Below are 13,577 nucleotides of genomic sequence, written 5' to 3'. Positions count from 1 at the left end.
GCCAAGGCTTTGCTACCTACTCTATCTGCAATGCGCTCTTCCTGCTGGCTTGTGCGTTGCGCTTGTAAGGATGGAGTAAAAGGTCAGGACGGTGGACGTGCATGCGGAAAAATGATCATACGAATCCCGGATTACGAAAGGAGTCTCGGCGGTACGGCTCAATTTTCTTTTCTCTTCTCTTCCCATTTTGGATTCTACCTCAAGGGAGAGCCTAATAGCGTGAAGGGGCTCTCTTCCCTTTCCCGATATGCAGCGTGCATTGAAACCCACGCTGTGATGATGGTGCCCACTTAAACCACCTAATCAGAAATGGATCGGAAGTGCTCCCCTGGAATAGGCAACCACCCCGGAAATTCCTGAAAAATTTTCTTCTCCTACTTCAGACCCTCGATTGTTAATCCCTCGAGCTCCAGCGGTCCTAACTGGTTGATATATAACCCCAGTTTTCTTGGACGAGACACGCATGAAACTGCTTATATGAGACAGCGGCCATACTTCTCCCGACCGTTGAACGTGCCCAGCGAGCCAGGAACCATCAACGCAAACTCGACCCCACATGCCAAATTGGTTCCCAGTCTCATTTCCATGACGACCCATCCTCTCCTGATTGCAACTCAATTGAGATCCTTCCTGGCCCTCACCTGGGCCCAAAGAGAGAACACAGCCTCTGTCGAGGTTGGCTGTCACCTTATGAGTACACAGGAGACAAACGAGTTCTGCTTTAAGAATGCAGGATTTCCACAACCTGAAACAATAATTTCCGCTACTGTGGCGGTTGAAAGGGTGAGCAATATCGCCGTTGATGGTGCAATGTGAACAATCATCTTGAAGACCCATGGTTCTGTCAGATGTTGCTTCTCAATGCCTACCCGAGTCTTCAAGGTTCGAATCGGTAACTCTACCGAAACTGGATAAGATGCGCCAATCCTACAATTTTCCGATGCTCTCGTTTGATGGAGGACAACGATACTGCTTTTCCCGAGCAGCAGGAAACCCTTCAAAACAACCTCGTCCACAAATCAGGTCAGATAAGTATGAATTGTATCATTTAGAACCGAGGTCTGAGACGAGCATGTCCATCTTGATTAATCATAATCATATCGCGGCCTCTACATAACAACCCGTTGCTAACCTTCTTTAAACCAACTCCCTCCGTTTCACTCAGAGCCCCCCCTCCCCCCAGTTCAACGCTAAGAGCTAAAAAGTCACAATGGCCTCCACGGAACAACTTCCCTCTAGTCTCCCAGACCCAACAGTTCATATAACAACGCACAACTCCTCTGGCAAAGCCACACTCTACTCTTCATCTCAGAATCAATGGGCTTGGTTCCCCGAAAGAGCCGTGGGATTCAACGTGATCTATACCACTTCATCCTTCCCGGCCTCGCTGAACGGGGATGCCGACATTGATTCCCACAAAGCGACCATGTCCAGCGGTAAGCTCGGACTCGTCAAGAAAGGCGGTACAGTCTGCCGTATCGTTGATTTTGGTCCGGGCGGCACTCCACTGATGCATCGCACGCAAAGCCTGGACTACGGAGTGGTATTGGAGGGAACCATTGAAATGGAGTTGGACGACGGCAGTGTGACTCTTTTGAAGCGTGGGGATATTGCTGTGCAGCGAGGTACGAATCACGCGTGGAGAAATCCCAGCAAGACAGACTGGACGAGGATGTTGTTCGTCTTGCAGGACTGTCAGCCAGTGCTTGTTGGGGGAGAAAGGCTCCATGAAGAGCTTGGGGAGGGAGGAAAAGATATTCCGCGAAGTGGCAATGATGATTGAGCCGTACTGCATGTCCTCGCGCTCGCTAGCCAGAGCCAAACGAAATCATTTCCTCGGATATCAGGCTCCGTTTTGTGTAGAGCGACATGGACATCTGTGCCAGGATCGGTTCATGCCTGGCAATTCGCCCATGTTACAAGCACTCTCACTACTCAAATGAGGATGCTCTTGATTATGCCCAGAGACGATGACTCCTAGGTCTTACTCATCCAACCGAGGAAACAGGTAAGACGCTTCGTAGGGAGGGCATATAGGTCAAGTGATTTCCCGACCCTCCACACCCCCATTCCCCATTTTCCGAGCCATAGCCACGGGGTATCCAGCATTCACATAGCCGCGCCTCATCTGTGAAGAGGCTACGGGGGATTCGCAATTGTGACCTTTTCGTCGGAAAATCAACAGAAGAGACCCATTTCCTCAACGGCTAGTCCTTATGCTGGCCGGCGCAGGTCGACCAAGGAAAGCCTGCAGCCGATGCAAGAACCAAAAGGTATCGCAGATCAACAAGCACGGCACTGTCTTGTCTGGCCGAGTCAGGTTGACGTTCCACGTTTGTTTATAGGTGCGCTGCTCGGGCGAGAAGCCGACTTGCAAAAGATGCTCAACGTCGAACCACATCTGTCTTTACAAAACGGGCGAGGAGCGACGGAGGTCGAAAGCGACCTCACATGCGGAGAGCGCCGATCCATTGCGCTTGTCGTCGCTGTCTCCATCCAGCTCTAAGACGGCAAGAACCCCCGGTTTTGCGGTTCAGGATGGAACGAAAACACCGAGGCCGACATGCTGTAGGCCGACAACAGCGAGACCGACTCTTCCAGTGCTTCAAAGCTCCTATGTCGGCATTCCCATGACCCTCATCATGAGTCTCGTCGACGTCTACTACGCCAATGTGTACAACGCCTCTCTTTTGCTGCACAAGCGACTGTTCCTTGAAGCGATAGCAGCGGGTACTGCTCGTCATCATGTCGTCCTCAGCGTTTGCGCTTGGGCTTTAAAGTGGGACAAGAGGATCCCCATCCATTATGAAACCGCGGGAGCATTGTTCTGATCCTTGAACCTCTAGTTTTTATCGGGATCCAAGTGACCGATCAGTCCTTTGCAACCACGATTTCAGTAGGGAGTGGGCAGGTCAGGCAGGCAAGCTTGCGTTTCAAGAAGTCGAGAATCCGACCGAGGAGCACATTGTGACGTTCATGAATCTTGCACTCTTCTGGTACAGTCAGGGCTTATGGCGGAGATCTGCAATTCACAAAGGTTTCAGCTACAACCACATTCACCTTGGACCATGATTGATCTCGGCTGACTCTAGTTGACAGGCAGTGCTGCACAGATCGCCCATCTTCTCGGGCTCGGAACCGATAGACCGGGCAGAGAAGACCTGTGGGAGTCGGAAATACGTCGCCGGCGGTTCTGGGCTTGTTATCTCATGCATTGTCATGCCATTGAAACGTGCGCCGTGTTGACATCTGCTGAAAATACTCTGAAGCTCACGTTACCGTGGCCAGAGGAGGATTTCAACGCGGGCACCGCCAACCACCCCAGAGTATGTTTAAAGTCAGGGGGCAGCACTGGCAGCATCTTTGGCGAACTGATCAAAGCCTTGACCTTTTGGTGAGAAACATCCTCCAAATATGCACCAAACCCTGCAAAAAAAAAAAATACACACAACCAGTTCCCAGCCTGCGCTAACTCTCCACTCGAGGTGCGAGGTGAATGCTCTGGTCAAGTCTCCAGAGTCCAGCATCAGCGAGAGACTTCACGCCATCTACGCGCTTGATGATCGGATATCCAATTGGTGGACCAAGCTTCCAAGCTCGCTTCATCTGACAGTTGACATTGTTCCAGAGGTGCCCGACGAGGTTCTTCCCAACCTGTTACTCCTCCACGTTGTGCACCACCAGTGTCTTTGCGCTCTCCATGCTTCAGTCGTGCCTCTGTTTTGCTGGAGTGCAGCAAACGAGACATGGTCCACGGCAAGACAGATGTCCGCGCAGGTGGCCTATGACCACGCCTGTGCTGCTTCGGCCCTCGTCGATGCCGTCCTGTCGACCTTTGCTCGGCTCAGCGCAATACCGAGTTTCGTCGCGTATGCAGCGTACTGTGGCGCAGCCATACAGATTCCTTTCATGTGGTCCACCGAGCCAGCCGTGAAGCAGAGAGCGTACGAGAACGTCAGGGCGAACGTCAAGATGATCTATACTCTGGCAAAGTACTGGAAGTTCGCCGCTTTGTTGGTGTGTCCTGCTGCCCTCGTTTAGTTATATGTCTGGAACGCATGCCGTTGTGTGGACCTGACGGACCAGCTGAACTGACAACCCATCGCTTGAAAATACACAGGAGAGCCACGTGCGCTACATCTACCAGATCCACGCCAAGAGCCCGGTCATTCTCGAAAATGAGCCCAAGTTGATCATTGATTCGAAGAAGCTGATGAGCTTCCGCGGCACCACCGCCGTCCACGCCAGAGAGTCCATCCTCGGACACAACCGCATCCTGTGGAGGAACGGCAATGTCCTGCCCCGGCCGGGCGAAGAGGTCGCGGATCTTGGGGCTGAAGGAGGAGAAGGAGAAGGGCAAGGAGGGAGACGTGGTGAGTCGCTTACAGACCCTCCTCCATCAGCAGTCGAGATTCCCCGGAGGAGAGAAATATCCGAGCCTCAGTCTCAATCAACGCTCTCGCTCCTCCCGGAACCAGCTGCCGCGCCTCTCGCCCAACAAACCCAACCGCCGCCCCCGATCCCCGGAGTTTCGCTGCCCATGCAAGTACCATTACCGTTGTCATCACCATACGCACCACCACCGCCGCCACCGCTGCCGATCATCGAGCAAACACCAGGGCTTGAGCTTCCGAGCCTGGACTTCTTCCGCCCCTTCCACGACCCCGAAATGCTCGATCTCTTCCCCAACGGCCAGGCCATGGACTTTTCGCTCTTCGCCCCGAGTCCTGGGGCGGGTCTCGGCTTTTTGGATCCCTGGCCTGCCACGATCCCAGAGTGAAGCTGAGCTGCGTTGGTGTGGGAGATGGGAGATGAGATATGAGACCTATTGGAATAGGGAGGGCTCAAAACAATCTTAATTCAGGTATGGGATTTTCAAGGTCGTAATTGATAGGACCAGTCAGTGTAGCTAAAGGCAAAGGCCTTTTTTTTTTTTTTAAAAAAAAAAGGTATTCGATATCACCACTTGAGACGGCCCCTTTATAAAAAGGCATGGCCTTGTCATCACCACACAACCAATTAAGCTACCGCGTAATATACGAACAGCAGCCTATCCTACGCCCTCAACTTAGGCACTGCCGGCAAAAGCTCTCATGGCCGCAATGACGGCGTCCTTGATCTGCTCAAAGGGGGCCTTCTTGGACCGCTGCATAATATTCTCTGCCGAGTCTCTCAGCTCGGCGCGGACCTTTGGCCAATCGACGCCGACCAATTGGCCCTGGTGTTTCACCATTTCGCCATCGATTAAGACGGTGTCGATGTCCGAGGCATTTGCATACAGGACTAGCGCGGCGACAGGATCATGCACCGGCGTCAACCTAGTCGAGTCGCATCGCGTAATGATCAAGTCTGCCCTCTTGCCTGGCGTGATGCTCCCAACGACGTCTTTTAATCCAACGGCTTTTGCACCGCCCATGGTGGCCATCTCCAAAACCTCGGCGCATCTTCTGGAGATAGTCCACGGGGGGCCGTCCTGTGCGTAATGTTCGAGGTGTCGTTGGGCTTGAAGTAACAACCGCATTTGTTGAAACATATCGGCGGGGTTGTTCGAGACCACATCGATGCCAATGCTAGCGGTGCACCCCTTGCCTTTTGCCTTGAAGGCAATCGGATGGCCCATACCCATCTGTATTTCAGTGTCGGGGGTGCTGGAGAGGGAAACACCACGTTTGCCAACTGCCTCAAGCTCGTCGTCGTGCAAACTGGCACAATGACTGAACAGAAGATCTGGTCCAAGGAGACTGCGTTCTTCAAAGTTCCGAACTAAATGTAAACCGCGATCGTACTTACCCATCGACACATGACCGGTGATGATGGCTGAACCCAATGATCGACCGTACTCGACTTCCTTGATGGCATCGTCAATGCCCCCGCGTTCGATTTCCGCAGGCGCGAAACCAAAACGAACCAGGTCCGTCGGTTTGTTCGACTTGAATAACGTCTCCCTCACGCGCTTGGCATCTTCAAACCTCCATTCAGGCGTCTTGGTCTCTCGATCCTGGTCCATGCAAGAACCTGGCCAGGCAGGATTGATGTACAATCCATAACAGAAGACCGCTCGGATCTTCGCATCCCTGAGTCCCTTCACCGCGGCATCGGCATGGTCCGGAGAGTTCATAATATGCGAGTGATCAATTAGGAGGGTGATTCCGTTGTCAATACTTTCCAGAGCGCCGCAATAATTCCCCAGGTACGCGTCTTTGTCGCTGTAGCAGGAGCCATAGATGCTGCGGATGTGGAGGAAGTAGTCACCTAGGACGTGGTCCGAGCAGATTGTGCGCAGTTGGGTCTGCCAGGTGTGCCTGTGGGTGTCGACGAAGCCTGGGGAGATTATGGCGTTAGTGGCGTCGATGACGGCGTATTGCTCTGGCGCTGTGGGTGCGAGATTGGGGCCGACGTGGGTGATGATATGGTCGTCGATGAGGACGTCGCAGTTCTCGATCGTGCCCAAAGATGGGTCGATGGAGAGGACGGTGCCGTTTTTGATGTGATATTTGCCGCCCATTGCTGGTATATTGACTTGCGACCTCGAGACCGGAGTAATTGCAATGAAAGGGTCAGAATTCCTACCTTTGTGTCAGCCTTGGTCGAAGCCCTCCCTTATGAACAGCCATCGGTCCTCCATTGCCATCTCATCACCCCCGCTCCTAGGCAGAAGTCAGGCATCATATGCAAATACGCTTCTCTTTGATGGATGTACGCCTCTAGACGGTCGGAAAATTCGGGGAATGCGTGGCACCTGATTTCCCGAGATCAGCGCTATCCGAGTGATCGAAGGTCACGTTAGAGGGTCAATGTGGCATTCGTCCGTCAGGAAATCCAGGGGACAAGGTCACAGGCGTCATCGGTATGTGCAGTAGAGGATTGTGTCAAGGACAAGAATGAGCAACGGAGAGGAGGTGGTTGAAGTTGTAGCGAAAGGAAGAAAGAAGCGCAGGCTGGAACTTGCAAAGCGCAGTTTCGTGACCTACCGGATTCGGTCGCTTTTGCATTTTCCTCAATCGGCTTCATCTTCCCCGTCGTCATCGTCATCGTCATCGTCATCTTCATCTTCATCAACCCATCACTCTTACATGACTCGATGGCTTCGAACCCATGTCCAGTACTCGGTATTCATTCTTCAATACCCAACTCTCAGCCAATTCAACGAGCTGCTTTGGTGGGCGGCCGAGGTTCGCCGATCCATGATCCTCGTTCGCCATGACGTTCCTGCTTCTCCAGCCTGGTGCGCCTGTTGTCTTCTTGTGGACCGACGGGGGGATGATCCCTCGTGCTCCCGAACTTTCACTGACAGAGAAACAACAATCGGTGATCGATGATTCCTTCACATTCACTTGGATCTTGTCTCCCCGTTGGGCGCCAGTCGTCATTGGAAGGAAGGAGCCAAAGGAACCTCGCCTTGAGCGTTCCTGACCACTGCTCCGCAAGTCCCAGAGGTTGCTCGCCGCTGATCTCTGACCCTGGGTGCCCCGGCTGGACTGGCCGTGAGTCGATATTTCTTATTTCGGATTCCTCTGGACTATCTTACTCTTCGTCTCTCTTAGTAGTCTATTGCTTTGGTGTTCGTGATGCCTCTTTTGTGTTAAGTATCATTCAGCACCATCGAACGCAATGTCACAAAATCTCCCTTCAGTGCGAGCTAGTCCCCTCTCATTTGCGTATGACGGGAGAAGAATAAGATCTGTACCTACGCAGGAATCTGTTCCTTTCTCTCTCGCAGGCCCCAGAGTTAGCCATCCGTCGAGAGACCAGCGGAGCTTTGTCAGCCAGGAATATCAAGAATATTGTCCCCAACATGGACAACCATCCCACGAGCCAATTTGGGGATTGGCTGCCCCTTTGCCACGGGTTATGCGTCCAGGAATGCGATCTCGAGCCACGAGGCAAGATGGAGAATCTACAGGCGAGCCAACAGCAACAACAACCGGCCGCCATTCGCGCGAACCTGCGCATCACCAAACATCGACAGGGACACAGCCAGCTCCTCGAATCGAGGTCAGTCCCGCCAGACACAGAGAGCAGGAACATGATCATCCGTCCCGAGCAAGTGCCGGTACTCGATCGTCTGCCCGTGAACCCGATCTCCTGCGCCGAGCCACCACTGCCAACGCATCTTCATATTTGAGCGAGCCTATCGTCCCGCACAATACTCTCCAACAACCCGGCATCCTCGGCACAGAAACGAGGCAGAGGGAACGCCAGTTGGCTGTTGAGAATATTAGTGCGCATGACAAAGCCCCTACATCATCTGCGGAGGGACAGAGAAGAAGCGAGGAGACCCACGGGACTGATATTCGCCGGTACATATCTCCTAGCGGTTCGACAGCCCACGACTCTTTGGTCGCTGGGCACGACTTGGAACGGGGGGTGAGTGGTGAGTCCGCTGTTGAGTTGGCGCGGCGACGACTACAGCAATTGGCAGATACCGCTGGGGACGAAAGTGACGTGCGACGGTATCCACCGAACATCGACTGGGAAGAGTATCATCCCTCAGGAGACACCTTGGTACACCGGTTCTCGCAACCTGAGGAGCCATCTCAACCGGAATTCCACAATGCTTGGGGACCCATAAGACACAAATATCGAAAGCCACTCGCAGAGTTCCTCGGTACCCTGGTCTTCATGACACTCGGTCTGTCGGGATCCATCGTTCATATGACGGCGGGTAGCGACTATGGAAGTCTCCTCACCGCGTACATGGCATGGGGCTTTGGGGTGATGATAGGGATCTACATTGCGGGTGGGATTTCCGGCGCTCATTTAAATCCCACAATCTCACTAGTCCTCGCTATCTTCCGTGGCTTTCCATGGACCGATTGCTGGAAGTATATGGTTGCTCAGTTTCTTGGCAGCATGGCGGCGTCAGCCATCGTCTATGGTCTCTACAATGACGCCATCCAGGCGTACACTGCCTCAGACACTGTTCGTATCGGCCCTGCCTTTTGGACACAGCCCCGTGGAGATTTGAACAATGCCGCTGCCTTCTTCAACGAATTCATCGCCACCGCAATTGCCGCCTGCTCCGTTCTTGCGTTAGGGGATGACGACAACGCACCGCCGGGAGCAGGAATGCATGCATTCATCATTTCCCTACTGGTCATGGTGCTTGGCATGGCCTTCTCCTACAACACTGGCGCCGCTCTCAACCCTGCACGGGACTTCGGGCCTCGTCTGATAATGATGGCCGCTGGCCTCGGTTTCGATGTGTTCAAGCAGGATCAAGGCTGGTGGTTTTGGGGCCCTTGGATCGGTACGATGACGGGCGGGCTCGCAGGTGCAAGCGTCTATGACTTTTTCATCTTTACGGGTGCTGAGTCTCCCATCAACTATGACAGTGATGTCTGGAAATTGCGACTCAAGAGCTCTTGGAAGGAGATAAGGCAGAGGTCCAGGATAGGACGAGGAAAGGATCCGGGTGGGGATGTTAGTAAGGAGATCGATCTTGTTGCTTGATACAAGTGAATGCCGGAATGTATTTTTGATCGGCTTGTGGCGCCGGTGGACTTGGGCATCATTTGTTGTTATGACTGCTTGCATGACTGCTCGTCCAACAGTTCATAAGGCGGGCAGACGGACGAGGCTGAACGAGGCTGAACAAGGCCCCAGATTTCTGTGATACTTCATTAGAGGAGAGGCAACTTTCCCGAGATGCTCTCCCATATCCTCCCTCAACCACTTTCTCGCGCATTTCCCTGCCGCTTCTTTCCTCCAACCCATGCCTTCGGGAAATGGCAGTCACGTTGACGATGGCATTTCGGCCACCAACGTCGCTCTTACCGACGAGTTTGAAGCCTTGAACTCGATCTATGGTCCGGATACTGTTGTCCTCCGAGCTGCCACTGGACCCTCCATCACCGGGATTCTGCGCCTGCCCGGATCGGAAATCTCCTTGCTCATCTCCTTCCCGGTTGACTACCCTGATGTGCCTCCCGAGGTATTAAAGACACAGTCAACGGGTGATAGTGGGCGAAAGGGCGAGGGGGAGGTCGCCGTGCACATCGTTCGCGACGTACTGGCGAGGGTGTGGACTGAGGGTCAGGTGTGTTTGTTCGATTTGGCCGAGGAGGCCGGTCCTCTGCTCTCCCAGAGGCAAAATGAAGGCGAACACGGTGAACTTGCGACGACTCAGGCTGTCGAGCAAGACACTACGGACACGAATAGGTCTGCTGCCTCATCCTCGCACACGCATGCATCAATTCACCATCATGACCACGCTCTCCCTGCTGACCACGGCTACGACCCTCCCAATACCATGGACATTCCGTCTAACGCCGCCATAGCCTCCTCATCAGATGCACCCCCTCCGAATTGGACCCTCTCCGATCCACTTACAGTCAACAAGTCCACCTTTGTTGCGCGGGCCTGCCCCGTGCGGTCCCTGGACGAAGCGCAATCCTCCATCTCGCACCTCCTCTCCTCCAACAAAAAAGTCGCGAGTGCTACGCACAACATAAGCGCCTGGCGCATACAGTCGGCTAATTCACAGACCGGCGCGGTGATCACGGTCCAGGACTCGGACGACGACGGCGAGACCGCCGCGGGGGGTCGTCTCCTGCATTTGATGCAGCTCATGGACGTGTGGAACTGTATGGTGGTGGTGACGCGGTGGTACGGCGGAGTCAAACTTGGGCCGGACAGGTTTCGATTGATTAACCAGGTCGCGAGGGAAAGTTTGGTCAAGGGCGGGTTTGCGAGGGACCATGGAGAGGTGAAGGATAAGGACAAGGAGACGGGCAAGACAAAAGGAGGGAGTAAAGGGAAGGGAAAGAAGTGAGGAGTCAAAGGCACCTAGACGAGAATTGGATGGTGCCGATGTAGACATCGACGTTGAAAAGCCCAGGGGTTGGTAGATACGGATCGGCATGGATTGGATGATAGGAAATTTAAAAGATGGATGGCATATACAGAGCAACTCCTTCTCCTTCTCCTTCTCCTCATAATCATATGCCATTCTGTCCGTCTTCCGACACACATCCCCACGAGCGACGAGAATACATTACACAATCGAAGCGGCTTCAAGGCGGTGGCGGTATATAGGGAATACAGCGTACTCCGTCCGTCAAGAATCGTCGATACCCCCTATTCTCGCACGCACACGAACACGCGCACACGCTGTGCTTGTAATACTTTCTTCTCATTGGCACGTGAATCGACCGTCAACGACGAGATGAGACGAGATGAGACGAGACGAGACGAGACGATGTGGACAACTGCGCACGTATACATATATACATAGATATGTGGAGGGGCAAGGGCTGTCCCCCACATCGATCGTCACATTCACAATCACATCACATCCTGTCTTTAACAGCGGTGGCATCACAAGACAATGCCCTCCGCGCGCGCGGCAGCAAGCCGTCTGCGCGCGCTCTCTGCCGCCCTCCGCATCCTCAAGTTCCCCTGGAGCTGATGTTCCTCTTGGCCTGTGACCCCAGCCCCAAGGTCCCTCCGTCTCACGGCGTTGGAGATGAACTGGCTTGGCTGGCCAAAGTCGGGCGTCCCGCCCAGCGTGGCGAAGATGTCGCCTACGTAGTTTGTGGCAGGCACGCCCGTCGCAAAGGTGCTGGTCCAGCCGGCGAGGATGCCCTCGACGACGCGCACGCCGGCCAGATAGATGTTCTGGATGGCCGGCGTGAAGCCGCCCTGGTCGACGTACAGGAGGTTCTGGATCTGGCTTACGCCCGGGGGAGGGCGGTCAAAGTCCGAGGCCGTGCGCATGACGATTACGCGCGAGAAATCCGCCAGGTTCTTGGCAGCGGCGCGCATGATGGCTTCCAGGCTCGCGTTGTCCTCCTGCGCCGTCGTGCAGTAGATGCCCGACCCGTTGGTCCAGATGGTCGTTGTGTTTTCAAACGCCTCCGACAGGTGCGTCCCCGAGTAGTACACGTCCGAGGTCGCGACGTCGCAGCCCAGAACGCTCGGCGCCTGCGCCCCAGCGGCGTATATGGATGCCTGGGCATATTTGGCTCGGTACTCTTGACTGGCCGCCGTGTCGTTGAGTTTGGCGCCGGAAGCGAGGCTGATGGCCACGTCTCGGAGGGCCTCGTTGACCTCGAACACCTCAGTCCCATAGATCCTAAATGAGTGATTATGTATGTTAGCCTCTTCTCTGCATGTTCCCCACGTTCCTGACACCGAGTTTGAGCAACGCACGTTGTGGGATAGTCGTCTGGAGCGGTCACACCAAATGGGATATACCCGCTTGTGAAATTCGAGGGCATATCTCTCATGTCGAACTCGTATTGCAACGCGACCTGGACCGCGTATTTGGCAAAGGTCACGGCTCCAAGGGTCGCCACCTTTGGATTCACCCCCGCAATTCCGGCAACCATGAAGTATGTTTTGGTGAGGTCGAACTTGGGACTGTGCACAAAGGCGCTGATGGTTGAGGCCGCGTTGATTTCCGACTCTCCAGTGACAACCTGACAGACATCACCTTTGGCGGTACAGTGGACCTCGGGGAAAAGAGGGGAGAGACCGGGGACTGTGATGTTCTGTGCCAGAAGATCGAACTCTTTAATGCCGTGCCAGACTTCTGCTTCGGGGGCAAACATGCTGATGATGACGACTTTGGGGGAGATGGGTGCAGCTGGTCTGCCAACATTGGTGCGTCTTTCTATGGGGGACGCCAACGATGTCGAAATCAGACTTGCTGCTGCAAGGAGCAGCTTGAGGAAGCTAGAGATATGCATGGCAGACAGATTTTGGGAGAACTCGTCTGCCAGAACTTACGGCACGGCCCAAGACAGCTTTCTCTGCTCGAGCACGCGAGCAGGAGGAAAAGTTGATCGCGGAGACTTACCGCAAGAGAGGGATGGTACCTACCTTTTGTTGCCCACGCTGGGAGCTTCAAGCTCCCATCATTCTTCGGTAAGAGCTGCTGCTTTCGTGCATCAAGGAGTTGGGTGATCAACGTCCTCGGCCCATCGACTCCCATCGACTCCCATCGGAGGTGGGCGGCTTGAAAGGGATGACGACGAGCCGCAGAACTCTGGTGGATGGCTCGTCCCCGGGGACCTTGGGTACCTTGCTTAGAAGCTTGAATGGACACAAGCAACCGGACCAGCAATTGGCCATGGTTAAGCATGTTCCTGGAAGATCGGGATGTTATCTCTGCACGGTGTAGATGGACTGGGTCGACCGAGGGTTGTTTATGCAGATCTAAGTTAGCTTTGTGCCCGGTTTTGTGCCAGCAGGCTCTCAATCCCACGCCGTTATCTACGCAGCGGCTAGGCTTGGATTAGAAGCTTGCTGCCATCTTCGGAGCTCTCATTCAGTACGTGATAAGGAAATAATGAGACTCACAAAGCAACAGCCCAGCGGCACACGTACCTTTTGCTGACCAACAAGGCTGAGGAAACTCCCTTCTTGATTAGATGAGGCGGGGTCGAGATTAGCATTCGGCAAAGCAGCTCGGCGGCGAAGCGAGTGGTGTTTGGCAGCTGATATCAGGGAGAGAAGCTCGCTGTTGCAGTGGACAAAGTGGATAGCAGACTTGCAGAATAGGCGAGCTGCGAGATGCTGGAGATGCGGTAGAGGCCGTAGAGGCCGAGACGGCAGAGAAGCTGCGATAAGCT

General features: G+C 54.2%; 7 protein-coding genes across 7 annotated transcripts; 5 read left to right on the top strand and 2 right to left on the bottom strand.

Annotated features, from left to right (window-relative positions):
• Positions 1–1,210: 1,210 nt before the first annotated feature.
• A1O5_07012 (uncharacterized protein) lies at positions 1,211–1,783 on the top strand (the record flags this gene model as incomplete). The annotated part of the gene is made up of 1 exon (XM_007747601.1): positions 1,211–1,783. The coding sequence occupies one exon, from the start codon at positions 1,211–1,213 to the stop codon at positions 1,781–1,783; it is 573 nt and encodes a 190-aa protein (XP_007745791.1).
• Positions 1,784–2,642: 859 nt separating this feature from the next.
• On the top strand, positions 2,643–2,831 carry A1O5_07011 (uncharacterized protein; the record flags this gene model as incomplete). Its single annotated transcript, XM_007747600.1, has 1 exon — positions 2,643–2,831. One exon carries the CDS (start codon positions 2,643–2,645, stop codon positions 2,829–2,831), a length of 189 nt encoding a protein of 62 aa, XP_007745790.1.
• A 934-nt stretch (positions 2,832–3,765) lies between these two features.
• Positions 3,766–4,780, top strand: A1O5_07010 (uncharacterized protein; the record flags this gene model as incomplete). Its single annotated transcript, XM_007747599.1, has 2 exons — positions 3,766–4,017; positions 4,121–4,780. 2 exons carry the CDS (start codon positions 3,766–3,768, stop codon positions 4,778–4,780), a joined length of 912 nt encoding a protein of 303 aa, XP_007745789.1.
• Positions 4,781–5,068: 288 nt separating this feature from the next.
• On the bottom strand, positions 5,069–6,505 carry A1O5_07009 (uncharacterized protein; the record flags this gene model as incomplete). Its single annotated transcript, XM_007747598.1, has 1 exon — positions 5,069–6,505. The coding sequence occupies one exon, from the start codon at positions 6,503–6,505 to the stop codon at positions 5,069–5,071; it is 1,437 nt and encodes a 478-aa protein (XP_007745788.1).
• Positions 6,506–7,863: 1,358 nt separating this feature from the next.
• Positions 7,864–9,453, top strand: A1O5_07008 (uncharacterized protein; the record flags this gene model as incomplete). Its single annotated transcript, XM_007747597.1, has 1 exon — positions 7,864–9,453. One exon carries the CDS (start codon positions 7,864–7,866, stop codon positions 9,451–9,453), a length of 1,590 nt encoding a protein of 529 aa, XP_007745787.1.
• A 262-nt stretch (positions 9,454–9,715) lies between these two features.
• A1O5_07007 (uncharacterized protein) lies at positions 9,716–10,774 on the top strand (the record flags this gene model as incomplete). Its single annotated transcript, XM_007747596.1, has 1 exon — positions 9,716–10,774. The coding sequence occupies one exon, from the start codon at positions 9,716–9,718 to the stop codon at positions 10,772–10,774; it is 1,059 nt and encodes a 352-aa protein (XP_007745786.1).
• A 545-nt stretch (positions 10,775–11,319) lies between these two features.
• A1O5_07006 (uncharacterized protein) lies at positions 11,320–12,692 on the bottom strand (the record flags this gene model as incomplete). The annotated part of the gene is made up of 2 exons (XM_007747595.1): positions 11,320–12,076; positions 12,154–12,692. The coding sequence occupies 2 exons, from the start codon at positions 12,690–12,692 to the stop codon at positions 11,320–11,322; spliced, it is 1,296 nt and encodes a 431-aa protein (XP_007745785.1).
• Between the last annotated feature and the right edge of the window lie 885 nt (positions 12,693–13,577).

This window comes from Cladophialophora psammophila (assembly GCF_000585535.1).
Source record: "Cladophialophora psammophila CBS 110553 chromosome Unknown aczJe-supercont1.10, whole genome shotgun sequence".
Lineage (NCBI taxonomy): Eukaryota > Fungi > Ascomycota > Eurotiomycetes > Chaetothyriales > Herpotrichiellaceae > Cladophialophora > Cladophialophora psammophila.
This window is presented reverse-complemented; position numbering and strand designations above follow the sequence as displayed.